The 16,266-nt window shown below is 42.7% G+C and overlaps 1 protein-coding gene across 3 annotated transcripts in view; it reads right to left on the reverse strand.

The window, feature by feature from the left end:
* Window positions 1-213: 213 nt before the first annotated feature.
* LOC123504114 (major facilitator superfamily domain-containing protein 6-like) overlaps window positions 214-16,266 on the reverse strand; it is a 26,496-nt gene continuing 10,443 nt past the window's right edge. For all 3 annotated transcript variants that reach the window (XM_045254437.1, XM_045254436.1, XM_045254435.1), the window contains 9 exons: window positions 7,377-7,531; window positions 6,124-6,356; window positions 5,836-6,007; window positions 5,485-5,638; window positions 4,859-5,027; window positions 4,483-4,646; window positions 3,671-3,874; window positions 3,240-3,407; window positions 214-2,391 (listed from right to left, as the gene is read on the reverse strand). In XM_045254437.1, the coding sequence (XP_045110372.1) occupies window positions 2,030-2,391; window positions 3,240-3,407; window positions 3,671-3,874; window positions 4,483-4,646; window positions 4,859-5,027; window positions 5,485-5,638; window positions 5,836-6,007; window positions 6,124-6,356; window positions 7,377-7,531 (1,781 nt within the window). In that variant the 3' untranslated portion in view covers window positions 214-2,029. The remainder of the gene's footprint in view (window positions 2,392-3,239; window positions 3,408-3,670; window positions 3,875-4,482; window positions 4,647-4,858; window positions 5,028-5,484; window positions 5,639-5,835; window positions 6,008-6,123; window positions 6,357-7,376; window positions 7,532-16,266) is intronic.

Genomic DNA, 16,266 nt, shown 5'->3' on the forward strand with positions numbered 1-16,266 from the left:
GTTTCTCATATATCTTTCAGGCACTCACTTTTCTGACTTACCTACAGTCACTGTGCATTGTAGCGTCCCTGGTCCTGGACACAGTATAACCTCTATAACTGAGAATAAACATGAGGACAACACACAAGCAAACATGTCGATAAATTTCTGAAATCAATAGTTTTGTTTTAGTTCTCTCCTCATGAATGATGTTTGTTGTTGAGAAAAATCAAGACCCCTTAATGGATTTATTACTATAACCCACAACACAACAAATCTAACATCACATTTTGTCTTGCAGAGAACTAGATTAAGGCCACACAGCCATCAACAACAGCACGAAGCGAGGGTACACACCTGACTGTACTGGTCTCGCAGGCTTCCCATAACCCCTATAACTAACAATAACACAAGATTTGTAACGTCTATAAGAAGACAGAAATGGGCGGAGGTACGAGGAGGCACATGAGATTTGGGTGACAGTGGCAGAAGCAACTGTAAGGATTAATTGCCCTATGACCTCGATGACACAAAACAGATGCTAAAGAACGGACACACAAGCACTGTCGAACTGATGAAATAAGTACACATGAAGATCATCAATAGCAGGATTCCGTTAGGGTTTGATTATTCTGGCAGTCATCAATAGTGCCAAATAAACCTGTGTCACTTGTCTGCAGTGTTTGTAATCCATCTGCAAGAAAGTGTAAACAAAACTAGAAGTAGCTGCACAACATCTGCAGTCACATTTTATCATGTTCCACTATGATATGTAGAAATGATGAAGTTGTCTTTTCCCTAACTAGAATCTACCCGTAGCTATGTACTACTTGGGTTGTTGCTGTGGAGAAAACCAGGAAGAGGAGAAAGGAGATGGCTGGTGGTTTTCTATATATTTCAATTAAATATCTTGTTAGTTTGCGAGATGCGAACTTTGTGGTATTCCATACATATGAGAATCTCAAGATTTTGTAAACTGACTGAGGACAGAAGTGATGTCTGGCCTTTACTTCACTCATGTGACCGCCACCCATCACTGGTGCCTCTGTACAAACACTGGGCTGGGAGAGGTCTGCATGGGATACACGAAGCACGGAGGTTCTAAAGGAGATCGCGAGCGAAACCCTCAGCTCATCCTCGTAGTGGAGCTCTCCACTTAACACCTGTCACTGGTTTCTAAAAAATCATCTTTTATTAATAGGAATGCAAAATGGACCATTTCTTAATGCAATTATTTGTTCCTCACATGTTACACTGCGTACCACCTTCAAGTATTTATCATAAGTTCAAAAATGGCAGCAGCACCAAACTGTACCAGAAGACACTCATACAGCGCATGGTATTGATACAGCTTTCACCTTGGCACTTCCAGGCGTAACTTTTCATTAGTATGAGTGTAAGCAAACCTCTTTCAAACTAGAATTATACACATGCAGGCACTGGTGAGGACTGATGGAACTGCCGTGAGTAGATCATTCCTGTTCTTTTAGGTTTAGTCAGTAACTGACCACAAGGGAAGGTAAATGAGATAATGTGGACAATTTAGGAGACCTTCCATTCCTGTACAAGGTGAGTGATCTGCCAGAGACTCAGCGGCCAGGGGGATGGAAATACGCATCCAGTCTTGTGGCGTTTCCTCCCAGGGATGTGTTATTCTGAGTGTTGTCTCGTAATAATGAAGAGGTGCAAAGTCTACAGAACTATGAAATAAAATTGATTATATATTTCTATCACCACGATTTCAAACACCTTTATGACAGTCTTTTTAATTTCTGTCTCATTTGGTACCTAAACCTTGGACAGTGTTCGCTGCCACAAGTACAAATATCAGATAAACAAATGCAAACATATAATACTAACTTCTCAGAAATTATGCATTCTTGTCTGCAAGTCTAATTGTACTTTCCAAGCACATCAGCTCATTAAAATAGTATCACATTTACAAGTCTCTGAATAGAATGTAAAATCAAACTTGTGGGTCACTTTCACAGTGCTCGTCTTCTGTTACCGAATCACTCTTGACTCCACAAGTCCTCGTCACCCTTCAAGCTCACTCATTTTTGTCGAAGGCGTTGTTTAGCTGTCCTTGTCCTGCAGAATCATCAGCTTTGTTTGCCTTCTCCTCAGATATCACATTAACACTATCTTTGGTATCTTTCTTTGTACTGTTCTCCACCACGTTACCGAGCTCCTTGTCAGTGCTTCGCTCCTCTGTTACTGCCTCCTTTTCATCCTTTTTCTCTTTCTCTGCCTTGAGTTTCCTTTCCTCCTGCGCCTTGACGAAGAACAGACGGTTGAGGATGAAGTACACGATGCAGGTGACGGCGCACACTAGGGCCATGATCCTGAATGTGTTGCGGACCCCGAGAGGACCAATCAGGAACCCGCCCACAAGACTTCCAAGACCTCGACCTGCGACAAGCAGCAACATTAATATTGCTGTCCAGCCTCAGACTAAACGATACTCTATCTGCGTAATAATGGACCTTCTAAAAATGAAATTGTCGTGGTTTGCTTCAAGGTAAAGGGAAATTACTTCTGATGTGAATTAATGCCCGGAGAAAAGACATTTAAGTCCTTTTTTCAAGGCGTGTAATGTAAAAAGAAAAGTATGAATTTCCAAACAAAATGTCAAGTGAAAACCAGTGTTACTTTTCATATAGAACGATATTAAGCACAAGATTTAAGGAAGCGCTGAACACACACACACACACACACACACACACACACACACACACACACACACACACACACACACACACACACACACACACACACACACAAGTAACATGTCAGCAGATAAAAGAGATGGTTAGTCACGGCGCAACGTTTAAAGATGTTTTAACATACAAAAAACAGGAGGAAAAAAAAGGGAAGAACATAAACGCTTACTTACTCTATTCCTTTCCATCAGCTGAGAATAAAAACTAATGCAGTCCAGAAACACCTGCCCATTTCCCTTCCCTCTTTCCATCTAATGAGATTAACAATCAGTCCATAACAAGCTCATAGGAACACCACGTTCTTAACTATTTCACTGAGATACGCAACAATTCACACCTCTAAAAGCAAGGTGGAAAATCGTTATAAACTGCTAGAAGAAGAGGATTAAAAGAATATATTTGTACAATTTCTACCTAGTCTAATACTTAGAAGTGGCTGAAAAATTAGAAAGAATGTCCCAGTGGTTAGGTTATAACTCATTAGCTAAGGAGAAGACTTTAAACTATCAACAATTTTCTTCTATCGCTTCTACTAACCCACGCCATAATAGAGGCCGCCGTACACTCCCTGCAGGGTGGCGAGGGTGGCGGGCGTGGCCAGGTCTGCAGCGTAGGACACGGCGGCGGCACTCATGAGGGACACGGTGAAGCACTCCAAGGCCTCGAAGGGCATGCACCACCACGGGTTGGTGATGAAGGAGTAGCCTGCGTCAGATGAGTCATTTAATGAAGGGCTGGGCAGCGTGACAGTTTAGACTAGTGATGATGAGATGAATGTGCTAATATGTATGTCAAAGAACCATTTAGTGATCTTGCTGACTCAGTTAAAGGCAAGTGTGCGATCAGGAACTGGAACATACACGCTACTTTACCTTCACATCAACTGACAACCTACGATTACCCTAAACACACCCGTCAAGTCTTCCTCAAAGAATATATTACCCCCCAGAGAAGTCTCCGCCACTCACCCAACATCCGAAAGACGTAAAAGGCAAATCCAAGGATAATAGTGTTGGCGAGGCCGAGTTTCTTAAAGATGGACCCTGAGGCGACCAAGATAGGTATCCCTGCAAGACTGCCCACCGTCACTGTGATGCCCATGAGGTACTTCTTGGCGCCCAGATCCTGCAGCAGCCAGAACAGGAAGGTGTCCAGCACGCCGAAGCATATCCCTGAGAAAATGATACATATAAGTACAGACTGCACAAAATGTAGATGAAAAGTTAACACACTATACAGTACACTACACGTATCTTAATGAATGAACTTTGATTAAGAAAAAAAAAGTCGAATATTAAAAAGCATACTTAGGAAAATTAAAACCAACAAATAATAACAGGAGTGTACTTTTGAATAACAATATAACACTAAATAAAGAGGCTGCAAAAGACCAATTAACCTGCAAATTACAGCTCCTGATAGTAAAGACACCACGGTTATCATTCACCAGGGAACTAACCAAATCTGTATAGTAGTAGACCATGATAGTTTACTGAGCTGCTAACAGATGGAGCGGAAGATTGATGCACAAACAAACGATACCATATGCGACGTCCGGCGGGGAAGGGAAGGGAGAGGCAGAGGAGGGAGGAATATAATTAGAAAGTCTACAGAAGAGGTAGAAACTGAAGCAATTACGTGACGTGCTGGAGGAGAGCACCTGGACCACCTGTGGCTTTGCTGTGATGGACTGTGATGGTGATGAGGATAATGACGATGGTGGTGATTATGATGAAGGGGAGAAGGAAGTGGATTTTCTCTTTCACTCTGTCACTCTTACCTGAGATTAGCATGACGACAAGGAAGGCGAGGATCTCAGGCTTCTTAAGGAGTCCTCGGAAATCTTTTAGCACTTTGTTGGAGGGCTTCCGGAAATCTAAGTCCAGGAAGAGAATGACCACCGCCCCCACCACCTTCAGCGCGCAGTACAGGTAAAAAGCCGGTCTGCGCCACACAGGGGAGCAAACATGATCTATTATAATATGCGGTGTGTGTGTGTGTGTGTGTGTGTGTGTGTGTGTGTGTGTGTGTGTGTGTGTGTGTGTGTGTGTGTGTGTGTGTGTGTGTGTGTTCATCTACTCTTTACATTGAGAGGGAAGTAAATCAATACAGCAATTGACATCACGGTTCACAGGTCACTGTGTCAAGCATCCCACCTATAGTCTTGGTCTCCGTTCTCTTCGGAGGAGCGGTCGATGAGGAGGCCAGAGATCGGAGTGAGGAAGATGGCACCCAGGTTCCCGTAAAGGCGCTGCAGGCCGTAGTCGCCGCTGTGCTCCTTCAGGATGGCCATGGCGGCCCCGTCGAACAGCGTGAAGCTGGCAGCTAGAAGATACATGTCATGCGGAAGACTAGACTTCGAGAAGATCAAGCAACCATAAATTCTAAAGTCTTTAGAATCACTGAATCATCATCAGCAAAAATAATTTTTGGAAAATATGTAGAAATTATCAATTCATTGATTTAAAGTTCACATGCAAAACTCCAAACTGTGAGACACATTGAGAAATATTTATATGGGAGAGAATGAGATGAGTGTTATGAGCAAACATGAAGAAACTCAGATTCATGCTCAAGATGTTAAGTTTAATAAAATAATCATTTCTAGTATCAGTGAGCAGTACCAAGATCAGAAATAAGAACACACGTGAAAATATAAAATGATTTCATTACCTCATAATTTATTGAAAAGAGACAGAAGACAACACATGTGAGTGTTATTGATACTGTGCGTGTTCATGACGATGGTGTACATCATCCACACCAAATTAGCATTTCTTACCCAGGGTGAAGCCGTTCAGCACGCGGACAAGGAGGTAGCACCAAAAGGTCAACATGGGGTCAATCACCTCCACGGAGACAGTGTTGGAGCAGAGGTCCACGCGAGCACCCGCGGCAGAGCAGGCTATAGCGCACTCCTCCACTTCGCCACCTGTCTGAGGGCAAAAATTGGAAATAATTTCTACTATCAATATCCATTTTGATAGTCTTCATATTGTTTTCTAAAATTATGTTACTCTTTGAATGTTATTCCAAGTAAATATTATGGAAGTATTAAGTTGAATTAGAAGAGGATTCTCATGATGCATAACTACTTTCTCTGACCTTCGGGCCAGGAAGTGGATGGAGTCACCTGGGTTGGGAACGCTGCGTCGCTCCAGTGGATCACCTCTAGGTACGTGACATTGGAAGCGTTGGCGTGGGGCGTGACGGGGAGCACCTGCACCTCAGCTTCTCCCGGAGCCTCCAACTGTTGCCCCACGCACACACTTGGCCCTTGGGGGACGCAGCCACCCTGCAGCAGACTTTAGGACGCGAAAACAAGGTAAATGAGGCTAATTTAGTCTCACATTTCTGAGCATCTTGATATAGCAAGCACCAGTGACACATGGCAGAGGACATGACTCCGTGACTCACACACCTGCTGGGGTCACAGAGACTGCAGTTGGCGATCGTGATAGTGAGGTTATCGAGGAGAGGCAAGTAGTCACACTGCAGGGGCGGAGGAACCGAGAGGGAGGCCGGACCGTCACCCACGAGGGAGAGGGTGAGAGGCAGTGATTCTGGCAGGGTGTGGTAGCGACGCGCCACGGGAACGGCGGAAAATACGATGGCTGCGCCTCCACTCGCTGCCAACGTCAAGCTCAGGAACACCTTGGTATGTACATCAGGACGTTTGCATCATCCTATATTCAGAAGTGACAACATTGCACATTTGTCTCATATAGTTTTGGATACGTTGATGATAACTAATAGGACAGTGGTTATGCGTTCCTTCCGAGCTACATTGTTCCAGTGACACAACTCAGGATGCACACAACAGGCCCGTAAACCACAAACACATGAGTACTTCAGATCAGGCATTGTCAAACTGTACCTGGTAACACATTTCACCTAAATATTGATCATTAGAAACAAATTACTGTTATTGGAGAAACAAAAATATGGTTTACGTGAGAGTTAATTCTGTTTTCAGTCGTGTACAAAACATAGTTAAAGTTACAGACACATTTTTGGGTTTTTTAATTTTTTTATACGAACAGAGAGAGAGAGACTAAACTCATAAAGCTAGGATGGCACACAGGATTACTACAGTGAATGTGTGTGTGTGTGTGTGTGTGTGTGTGTGTGTGTGTGTGTGTGTGTGTGTGTGTGTGTGTGTGTGTGTGTGTGTGTGTGTGTGTTTTCAAAAATAATTCTGTTGCTAAGGAAGTCCATCTCAGAGGCAATCCAACATCTCATCCAAAAGCGGCTGAGTTCACATTTTTTTCGTCCTTGGTGGTGAGTAGGAAACCGGACGCTAACCACCCTGACTGGAGGCTGAGGCAAGGTCGCTTCAGCTCCAAGGAAAGATTGTGAACCTGTTTCCCAAGACACTGGCTCGCCACCACTTGTGCAGCTGTGTTACACCAGAACAGTGATGTCCGGAACGATTACTCTGTTTAATCTATTCACTAATTTCAGCTTTCAGCGATGTTTAAACTTGAATTAATCACGATGTAATGCATAAGATAGCGTGTGCATCTCATGTACACTCAAAACTTCATAAAAAGTCTTATTCACACCGGAGAAAAAATTAGAAAGAGAAAATTCAAAGATGCAGAACTTGGAAAATATATGGTTAAAAAAATGCTGGTAGCCACAATACAGAGGATAAAATAGTAATTGCCTCACCTTGAAGTTCCCGATCTTGTCCGCTATCATGCCGGTGAGGGGCGGCCCAATGATGGTGATGGCGGGCGTGAAGGCGTACACGATGCCCAGCTCCTTCTCCGTGATGCCTAGCGACCTCGCCTGTATCGTCAGGAAGGGGAACATGGCCATTGATGCTGTGGGCGGAGATGAAGATAGAGAAGGAAATCAGTCATTAACAACACCTGCTGATTCACGGCGACGCGGCGTGAGAGGCGTCAGATGAAACAACGCAAACAACGCCTCCATCACGCCGGAAATTTGTTTCATTAAGTCGCACACACTTCGCAAAAGACAATCGCACGTTGAGGCTGCCATACCGGAACTTGGGGATAAAATTATTATCAAAACAATAGAAATAATAATGACATCACCAACGGTGATAGCAGCAGCAGCAGCAGCAGTAGTAGCAGTGGTAGTAGTAGCAGTAGTAGCAGCAGCAGCAACAGCAGCAGCAGCAGCAGCAGCAGCAGCAGCAGTAGTAGTAGTAGTAGTAGTAGTAGTAGTAGCAGCAGCAGCAGTAGCAGCAGTAGTAGTAGTAGTAGTAGTAGTAGCAGCAGCAGTAGTAGTAGTAGTAGTAGTAGTAGTAGTAGTAGTAGTAGTAGTAGTAGTAGTAGTAGTAGTAGTAGTAGTTGATGTTGCTGTTGCTGTAATGGCAACAACAATAGTAGCACTAGTACCACCACCACCATTACAAACACATAACAACAACAACAACAAAAACAACATTGAAGACACTTGGGTAGCAACACACCGGACACCGTGATGGTATACACACTACATAATGGAGGAAGACAAGTTTCATCTGCTTGCACGAGGATGAAGAACCACTCCCGTGCCTTTGGGGAGTGGCAGGCGGCAGCTGTGGCGTGCTATGCTGCTGCCGGCCAGATAGCTTAGTGGTGGTGCACAGTGGACTTGTGGAACACTGCAAGAGTAAGAGGAAGAGGAGGAAGAGGAACAGTACTAATAGTAGTGGTAGTGGTAGTAGTAGTAGTAGTAGTAGTAGTAGTAGTAGTAGTAGTAGTAGTAGTAGTAGTAGTAGTTGATAATTTTGTTGTCGTTGCTGATGTAGTCATTGTTGTTGTAGTTGACGTTGTTGTACTACTAATGGCAATGGCGATGGTAGTGAGGAGACAAATACCATGAACCAGGCAGGTGTAGAAACAGACAAACGGGAATTTCGTTGCGGCGCTGCACGATGGTGAGAGCAATACGAGTTTTTTTTCAAGGCTGATGAACATTCTGGCTCAGTTTACAAGGCGCTGATCAGCCTGGCCTCAGAAGCCATGTACGGCGGTGGGGGCTGGGGGCAGGCTGGAGAACACTGACGTTACATCTGTTATCTAATATCTATTACACCTATAATTATAAATGCCATCATTATTATAAGAACAATAACCACAGAACAATCAAGCACCATTATATCTTTATTAACACAATTTTTTAAGAAAACGCGTTGCAGGCTTCCTAGAGCAACAGGAAGCATGAAGAAACACTGTCATGGCGGCCGGTGAAGGAAGACTAAAGAAAACTCATCATTGGGCAGAATGGGAGTGTGGAGTGGAAGGAGCATTTAGTGTCTCGGCGTGAGTGAGGATCGTGTCCTCAATCCAGTTAAGGCCAAAGATGGTGGTGTCCCTCCTTCATTTAGTTCCTGCTGCAAAGAAGCTCAAGGTGTCATGGCTGACTCGCCGCGCCGAGTAACGCACGTGTGCCCTACATTCACACCCACCGTGTGTGTGTGTGTGTGTGTGTGTGTGTGTGTGTGTGTGTGTGTGTGTGTGTGTGTGTGTGTGTGTGTGTGTGTGTAGGTGGGTATATGAGTGGGGTTGGAGTGTGTATGTCATATTTTCATTAAAATTCAAGGATGTAATGCGTATTTGTATGAATTTACTCTTAATTAGGTTTATATATATATATATATATATATATATATATATATATATATATATATATATATATATATATATATATATACATATATAAAGGTTGGATATCCAAGTAGCACAAGACATTGGCAAATAATATCACACGAAATAAAAAAAAGACACGTTCTAATCCCTAGTCCCCAAAAAGGTTTCGAAAGCAAAGGTCAATCTATTTGTAAGAAAAAAAATGTTTAGAAACTCTTCTTACAATAATTAGCCCTCTCACTGCTATGTTTTTTTTTTTCAAATTCAATGACGTATTCTATTGTAAGTTGAAAGAACAGCTTTGGAAGGATAAATCTTACAATGCCTAAAGTTATAAATTTATAAATCAATTCATTAATAGCATTTATGTTTACTCAAATAGGAAGGTGTCACTCCCAGTGATTAAACAATGGAAGCGAAGAACAGTAAAGTTTACCAGCGAAATGCACGACAGAGCAAGAATACAGGATAACTCTCGTGTCAGTAACGTGGCCAGGACAGCGATCACATTTAGTTAAGACATAAGCAGTTACTAGATTCAGACAAACAATCACTATGAAAATAATGGTAAAGAAAACAAGAGAAGGTATTCCTCTAAACACGTGAGCTGAGAAACGTCATCCAAACACACACACACACACACACACACACACGGTATATTGGTGTTGCCAGGAAGTACATTCACATCAAGCAGGCAAGTACAAAGGTCAATGGAGCTTCTACGTTATTCAGCTAATGCTCCGGATTAGTATTACAACTCATGCGGTCAAGAAGAAAATAAGTTAACAAACGAAAAAAAAATAAATAAAATAAATAAAAAAAAAAAAAAAAAATAAATAAATAAATAAATAAACATAATTAAATAGATAAGTAAATAATAACAAAATAAAAATAGCAAGGAAAATATGGCACGGCGTCAAAGCATTATGTATATATGTTTGTTTCTGTTTTCATCTCACTGTAACCCGAAGCCATGCCCTTGAGCGCCAACCGGTTTATCCACCTTTAACGTACCGCAACATTTCATCACTCCGGGAAAAGCTCATATAACAGCCACGCGTGCCTTCTTTCAACACTCCGCCTCTTCCATATACATACATACGTCCTTCACCCTCGCAGATCAAAGGACTCCGTGACACAGTACCTCATGCGCTTCCCCCCACACCGGCTCTCCGGCTTTAGTTAATATTTCACCGTCTACCAAGATCGGGTGAACATTTAATTCTCTTCTATCATATTTCCGCAGATCCAGTGAGCACACGACTCCATTCAGTGGCGGTCATTGTTCTCAAGCATTCCCTCTACAGTGCTTGTCTTTATTTGTCTCTAGATTTCACATGTCCCACAGCTGTAATAGAAGACAAACAGCGCAAGATCCCCCTCTCAAATATTTCCATTTTCTCTTTCACGGGCAGCGCCATCAGTCTGATAAACATGCTCTCTCTCTCTCTCTCTCTCTCTCTCTCTCTCTCTCTCTCTCTCTCTCTCTCTCTCTCTCTCTCATATACGGCAGCTTCTCTTCATTAACATGGCAGTGAACATCGAAGTGCGCACCACCTGCTCAAGTGTTGCGTCATTGTTCATCAGTATCTCAACACATCCTGAATGAACCTCCCTCGCTATCGCTTCTCGTGGTTTCACTCTTCGTCGCTTTCACTTTCAGCTTCCTTCTGTTGTACACACACACACACACACACACACACACACACACACACACACACACACACACTTCCAAACCCTGAGATCAAATGCTGCTGTTTATCTATTTATTCATTCATCTATTATCATTATTATTAGTTGTTGTTTTTTCCGTGATGCGCTGCCAGGGATTTGAAACTCGCTAGAGGGAGTTTGTTTACGTATACGCTGCTTTCTCCTCCTGTTCACCACAACACTTGTTCGACTGTGTCTCTCACCTCTAACTTCATGGAAGGTGGAGAGATGGTGAAAAGGAGATAGAAAACGGATAAAGAGGAAGAGAAACTGCGATGAAGATGATGATGATGGCGATGATAATGACAACAATAATAATATCAACCAAACAACAACAACAACAACAACAACAACAACGCATAACAACACACCGGTAACAATCATTGAGTAAATCCACATGCTGAGCAGACCATCACTATTATCAATTGCCCCTTGTCGTGTTTTGTAAGCCTCCCTCTTCCCTCTGCCCCTTCCCCCATGACTCCCCTGCCCAACCACTGCCTAGTTTATGAAGGGAGGAGGCCCCTGTTCGGCGGGTGTTGCCTTCGGGTGGTGACTGCTGGAGGAGGGGTAGGGGAGGTGGAGAATGGACGTCCCTGGCTTGACATTATGATAGTGGTAGTGGTGGTGGTGGTGGTGGTGGTGAGCAGGTGGGTGTTGTGGGGAGGAGTGCGGTTGGCCTTGTCCTGAAATTACAGCTTGTTTTTTCTATCTCGGTATGTTCATTGGCATCAGGCAATTTCAGATCAGCCATGAATGTTTGTTTTCAGACTCGCTCCGCTGAGTCACGCCCCGCACCCTCACAGCCGCTCCCACGCTCCAGTCATGAGGAAGCTGCAGCCCGCACACCGTCATGAGGCTGTCGTCACGTAAACATTACATCCTGTCTACTCAAACTGATATATAACGTATCTTATATCAAACGTTCTTCTAAGTAATGTGTTTTGTTATGCGTTAGGAAGCCGAGATATATTTTCATGTAAGTAGAGTATTGAAGAGATACAAAACTTATAGAAAAAAAGGACATACCGAAGTGCCAGTCCCTGAAGGCGACTAAAAAGGCTCAAGGAACTGAAACCACTGACGACTAAAAGGGTTAAAAGACTGGAACCACTGTCTCTGCATTTCCATCCCCACAATAAGGCAAGGCAGGGCTACCTTTCAAACATGTGTCAAAGTAGCACATATGTGGATACGCAGACATGTAACTTCCTTTTCCAACTTAACTCTCGTACAATGGTCATATTCTTCAGACTTTTCCTTTGACGCCTGAAGATGCTGATATACCTGAAACGTTCACATGACACAATACATACCGTGTCTGCCTGAGTGATACACAACAATCTACTCCATCTCGTCACCACAAGTTGCGTCATCTATATATTTATATACGATATATAATATCTATATACTTATATACATTTATATATCTATATACGTGAGTTATCTTTCCTAATAAATACAAAGTGTAGGCTCACATCGCGGCGCCAAGTGTTTTTTTTTTTTTTCAGGGTTTATCATGCACTGCACTTGTAATCTTCACTTATATTCAGAAGATTGTATAATAATATTTCTCAAGGCACAAATTTCGTAGCAGAAGATGCAAAGTAGCCATCGCCAGTTTTCCTTCATCATTGCATATTTTTACGTGTTTATCTTGGGTTGTATTATTGAAAGACACACACACACACACACACACACACACACACACACACACACACACACACACACACACATTCACTGTAGTAATCCTGTGTGCCATCCTAGCTTTATAAGTTTAGTCTCTCTCTCTCTCTGTTCGTATAAAGAAAAAAAAAAAAAACTGTTACACACACACACACACACATCTCCGTTAACAATAAAGACCGGATTAGTGATGGTGAGAAAGAGAACCCCGCTGAACGAAAGATGGTGATGCATAAACGGCCAACAATAATAAGAAAGAGTGTGAAAATCTACAAAAGCAAATGACTAAGAGGCAACTGTGAAATCGTGCAGCTACGACTTCAAATTCCCACCACTGAATCCAAGGCCGAAGTCTAAAACGCCTTGAAATTTGGTAAGGATTGTTATCAAAGGTCAGAGAAAGGACTGATCAGTTTCTCAAGGGTGTTTTTCAAACTGACAACGCATAACTTTCACTCATTTATTATTAATTCATGTAAAACAGCCTTGAAAACACCAATAACTTTCACTTTCTTCTCACGCTATCATTAGACTCAGGAAAACACCCTTGAAGACTCTTACACCTTCCGCTTCCTTATTTAAGTTATCTGTAGAGACTCGCGGTCACGGTCAAGTTTACATCGCAGCACTCCGTCAACACTGTGCCTCTGACCGTGCATGCGATGCGGGAGGTTTTATTAGTATTTATTACTACTAATATCATACACAGGGGAAGACGCATTACTGTTAATTTAAAGAATATTATCTTCATTAACACACTGCGTGCTGTGATAAATCCTACTCATATTTTGCAGTATTGATCATTTTTCATTTGGAGTTGAACGCTATTACACACGGAAGTTTCCAGCACCAAACAGTCCCATCAGTGTTTACTTAAGGAAGGTCGGCTCTGAACTTCCGTGTGGAAGAATGTCCGGTAAAGTTATTCATTATGGGCATCATTTTCATTCGAGCTAAAAGTGTTTTTAATATGTAAATAAAAAGCCTTTCAGATTTTAGTAAGGTATTTAACAAATTCATTTTTATTTCTAAGCAAAAGTTTGAAAGGGGACAGATAGTAAATTACAACTATATTATCGTCGTTTTCAGCACGTTTTTTTTTTTTTTTTTTTTTTTTCCGTTTCCAAGACTAGTTTGCCTCGCCACGAGAGTCTTCCGAACGTCAGAGCAGAAGTACACTCTGACCCCGCTGAGCATCGAACGTGGAAATTGCATTGAAAAATTTTGTAGGAATCGCATGTCTTAGAACAATTAGGCACAATTCCATAAATAAGGGAAAAGTTTACGCTGGAAGACATCTCATACTTTGCAATTCGCTGGTTTACGTAACAACATTAACTACTGGGATAACCAATTGATGAAGTATTTACACATGAAATGAACAAATACTGTCATGGTATTAATAAATCAGGCACGTATACATTAATCAAAAGCAAAATAGGAAAAAAAACTTTAATTGGGTTACGTAACTACTGCACTTTCACACCGTTGTTGATAACTCTGAGAACTTGGATATAGTGTTCCATACATGTACAACGCCTTAACCTTTCGTAACACATTTGTATCAGTAAGTCAGAAGCAAGCTGATTATGCTGCCTCATGCCGCGACGTGCAGGAGAGCGCTGAGCGTCACGCCGCCAGTAATGCCCCATTGTTTCCCGCGGTAATCACATCATACGTTGTTCACATTTTTCTTGCGATGACTTCGTTATATTTTTGAAAGGAAAAACAAATACTTCTCAGGTAATTTGCAGCGTGAGGTGTGGCGATCGGTAGATGGGAAAAAAATAGTTGGAGGAGAATGTGCAGTGCATTCCTTCCATCACGGCCTTTTGGCGATGTGGCAAACACTGGCGAGCTGGTGTGACTGGCACGAGGAAATGGCACCCGTCATCCAGAACGCCTAAAGGTAAACACACACACACACACACACACACACACACACACACACACACACACACACACACACACACACACACACACACACACACTCACACATACATATCATCACACAACCACGTATTTGCACACAATCATTCACACAACCACGTATTTGGGGAGAGAGAGAAGAGAGAGAGAGAGAGAGAGAGAGAGAGAGAGAGAGAGAGAGAGAGAGAGAGAGAGAGAGAGAGAGAGAGAGAGAGAGAGAGAGAGAGACGGGGCGGGCGAGGTCACGTATATCTGTTGTATCACGCGAGGTCAAGGAAGAACGAAGGGCTGCATGACGCCTGCCGGGTCTTCCTTCCTAATCAAACACTCCTCAGTTCCGTGTCTGGAGTGGCTGTATGTCTCACAACGGGGATGAAGAATACAGCAGCGCGTCATAGTAAACAGGAAGGGAAGTTCTCCTAAGGTTGTTTCCTGTATACTTTGAGCAATAAACACCTTTCCATTTCGTAATATGGACGAGTACGTGAAGGCAGGCAGAGGAGGAGGAGGAGGAGGAGGAGGAGAATAGGAAGGTGAGGAACGATGTTGTTACACCTGATACTACTACTATTATCATAACAGGTGCTGCTACTGCGTACTGCTGCTGCTGCTGCTGCTGCTGCTGCTGCTGCTGCTGCTACTACTACTACTACTACTATTAACAACAATAACAACAAAAACAATAATAACAATAATAACAATAACAGTAATGATACGAAGAAGAAGAAGAAGAAGAAGAAGAAAAAGAAGAAGAAGAAGAAGAAGAAGAAGAAGAAGAAGAAGAAGAAGAAGAAGAAAAGAAGAAGAAGAAGAAAAGAAGAAGAAGAAGGAGAAGGAGATAAAAAAAAAACTACCAACAGGAAACATGACTTACACAACTGCTGTTCTCAAAAAATTTTGCCTGTTTGAACAAATCTGAATAAAAAAATAAAAAAACGTAAACAATAATTCGCAACACCTCACGCGCTGCTATGATCACAAATATTTTTTCTTTATCTCAGGAAAGATATTAGAGCGTGTGGAGAAATTTAACTCTTTTTTCATCTCCCTTTGATGTGATTGCCTGAGGAAACAATGGGAGATAACAGGCGGAGTGATGTTCTACGCTCCTCCGTTTCACAGCTAGCATGAGGCAGCATAATCAACATAAGACGAAACTCGCGCCGGATCGTGCCAGGCGCGTCCACCACACCGCCCCTGGAGCTATTTGCTGAAGGAACCGCTCCTGCTGCCTCCCTTTCTACTCAATAGCTCGCTTTATCTTTCATGAGTGTTTGCTTGTATAGGAGATCACTCTTTGCCTGAAGCTTGGAACCCGTTACTGGTGTGGTCCCATGAAACGGTTTGGTCGGTCACGTTAAACGGTTTGCGGTTTGTGGTGTTGCAGGTCGTTTTCTTTCATTAGGTAGCGGCCATATGCTCACGAGACTGCCATAAAAAATAGCGAAAGAAATTAGCTGACAGCCCTGATAAATGTTGTAAAAGGAGTGGCACGACTTCCTTCAGAGGTTCTCATCACCTGTTTTCCCTCAACAAGGTACTGACAGTAGTGACTTCACGTTTCATAAGCACATTTCAGGACTTGCTGACCATGACCTTCGAATAAGTGTTAGGCAGCTTATGACGTA

This window comes from Portunus trituberculatus, chromosome 15, assembly GCF_017591435.1.
Source record: "Portunus trituberculatus isolate SZX2019 chromosome 15, ASM1759143v1, whole genome shotgun sequence".
Classification (NCBI taxonomy): Eukaryota; Metazoa; Arthropoda; class Malacostraca; order Decapoda; family Portunidae; genus Portunus; species Portunus trituberculatus.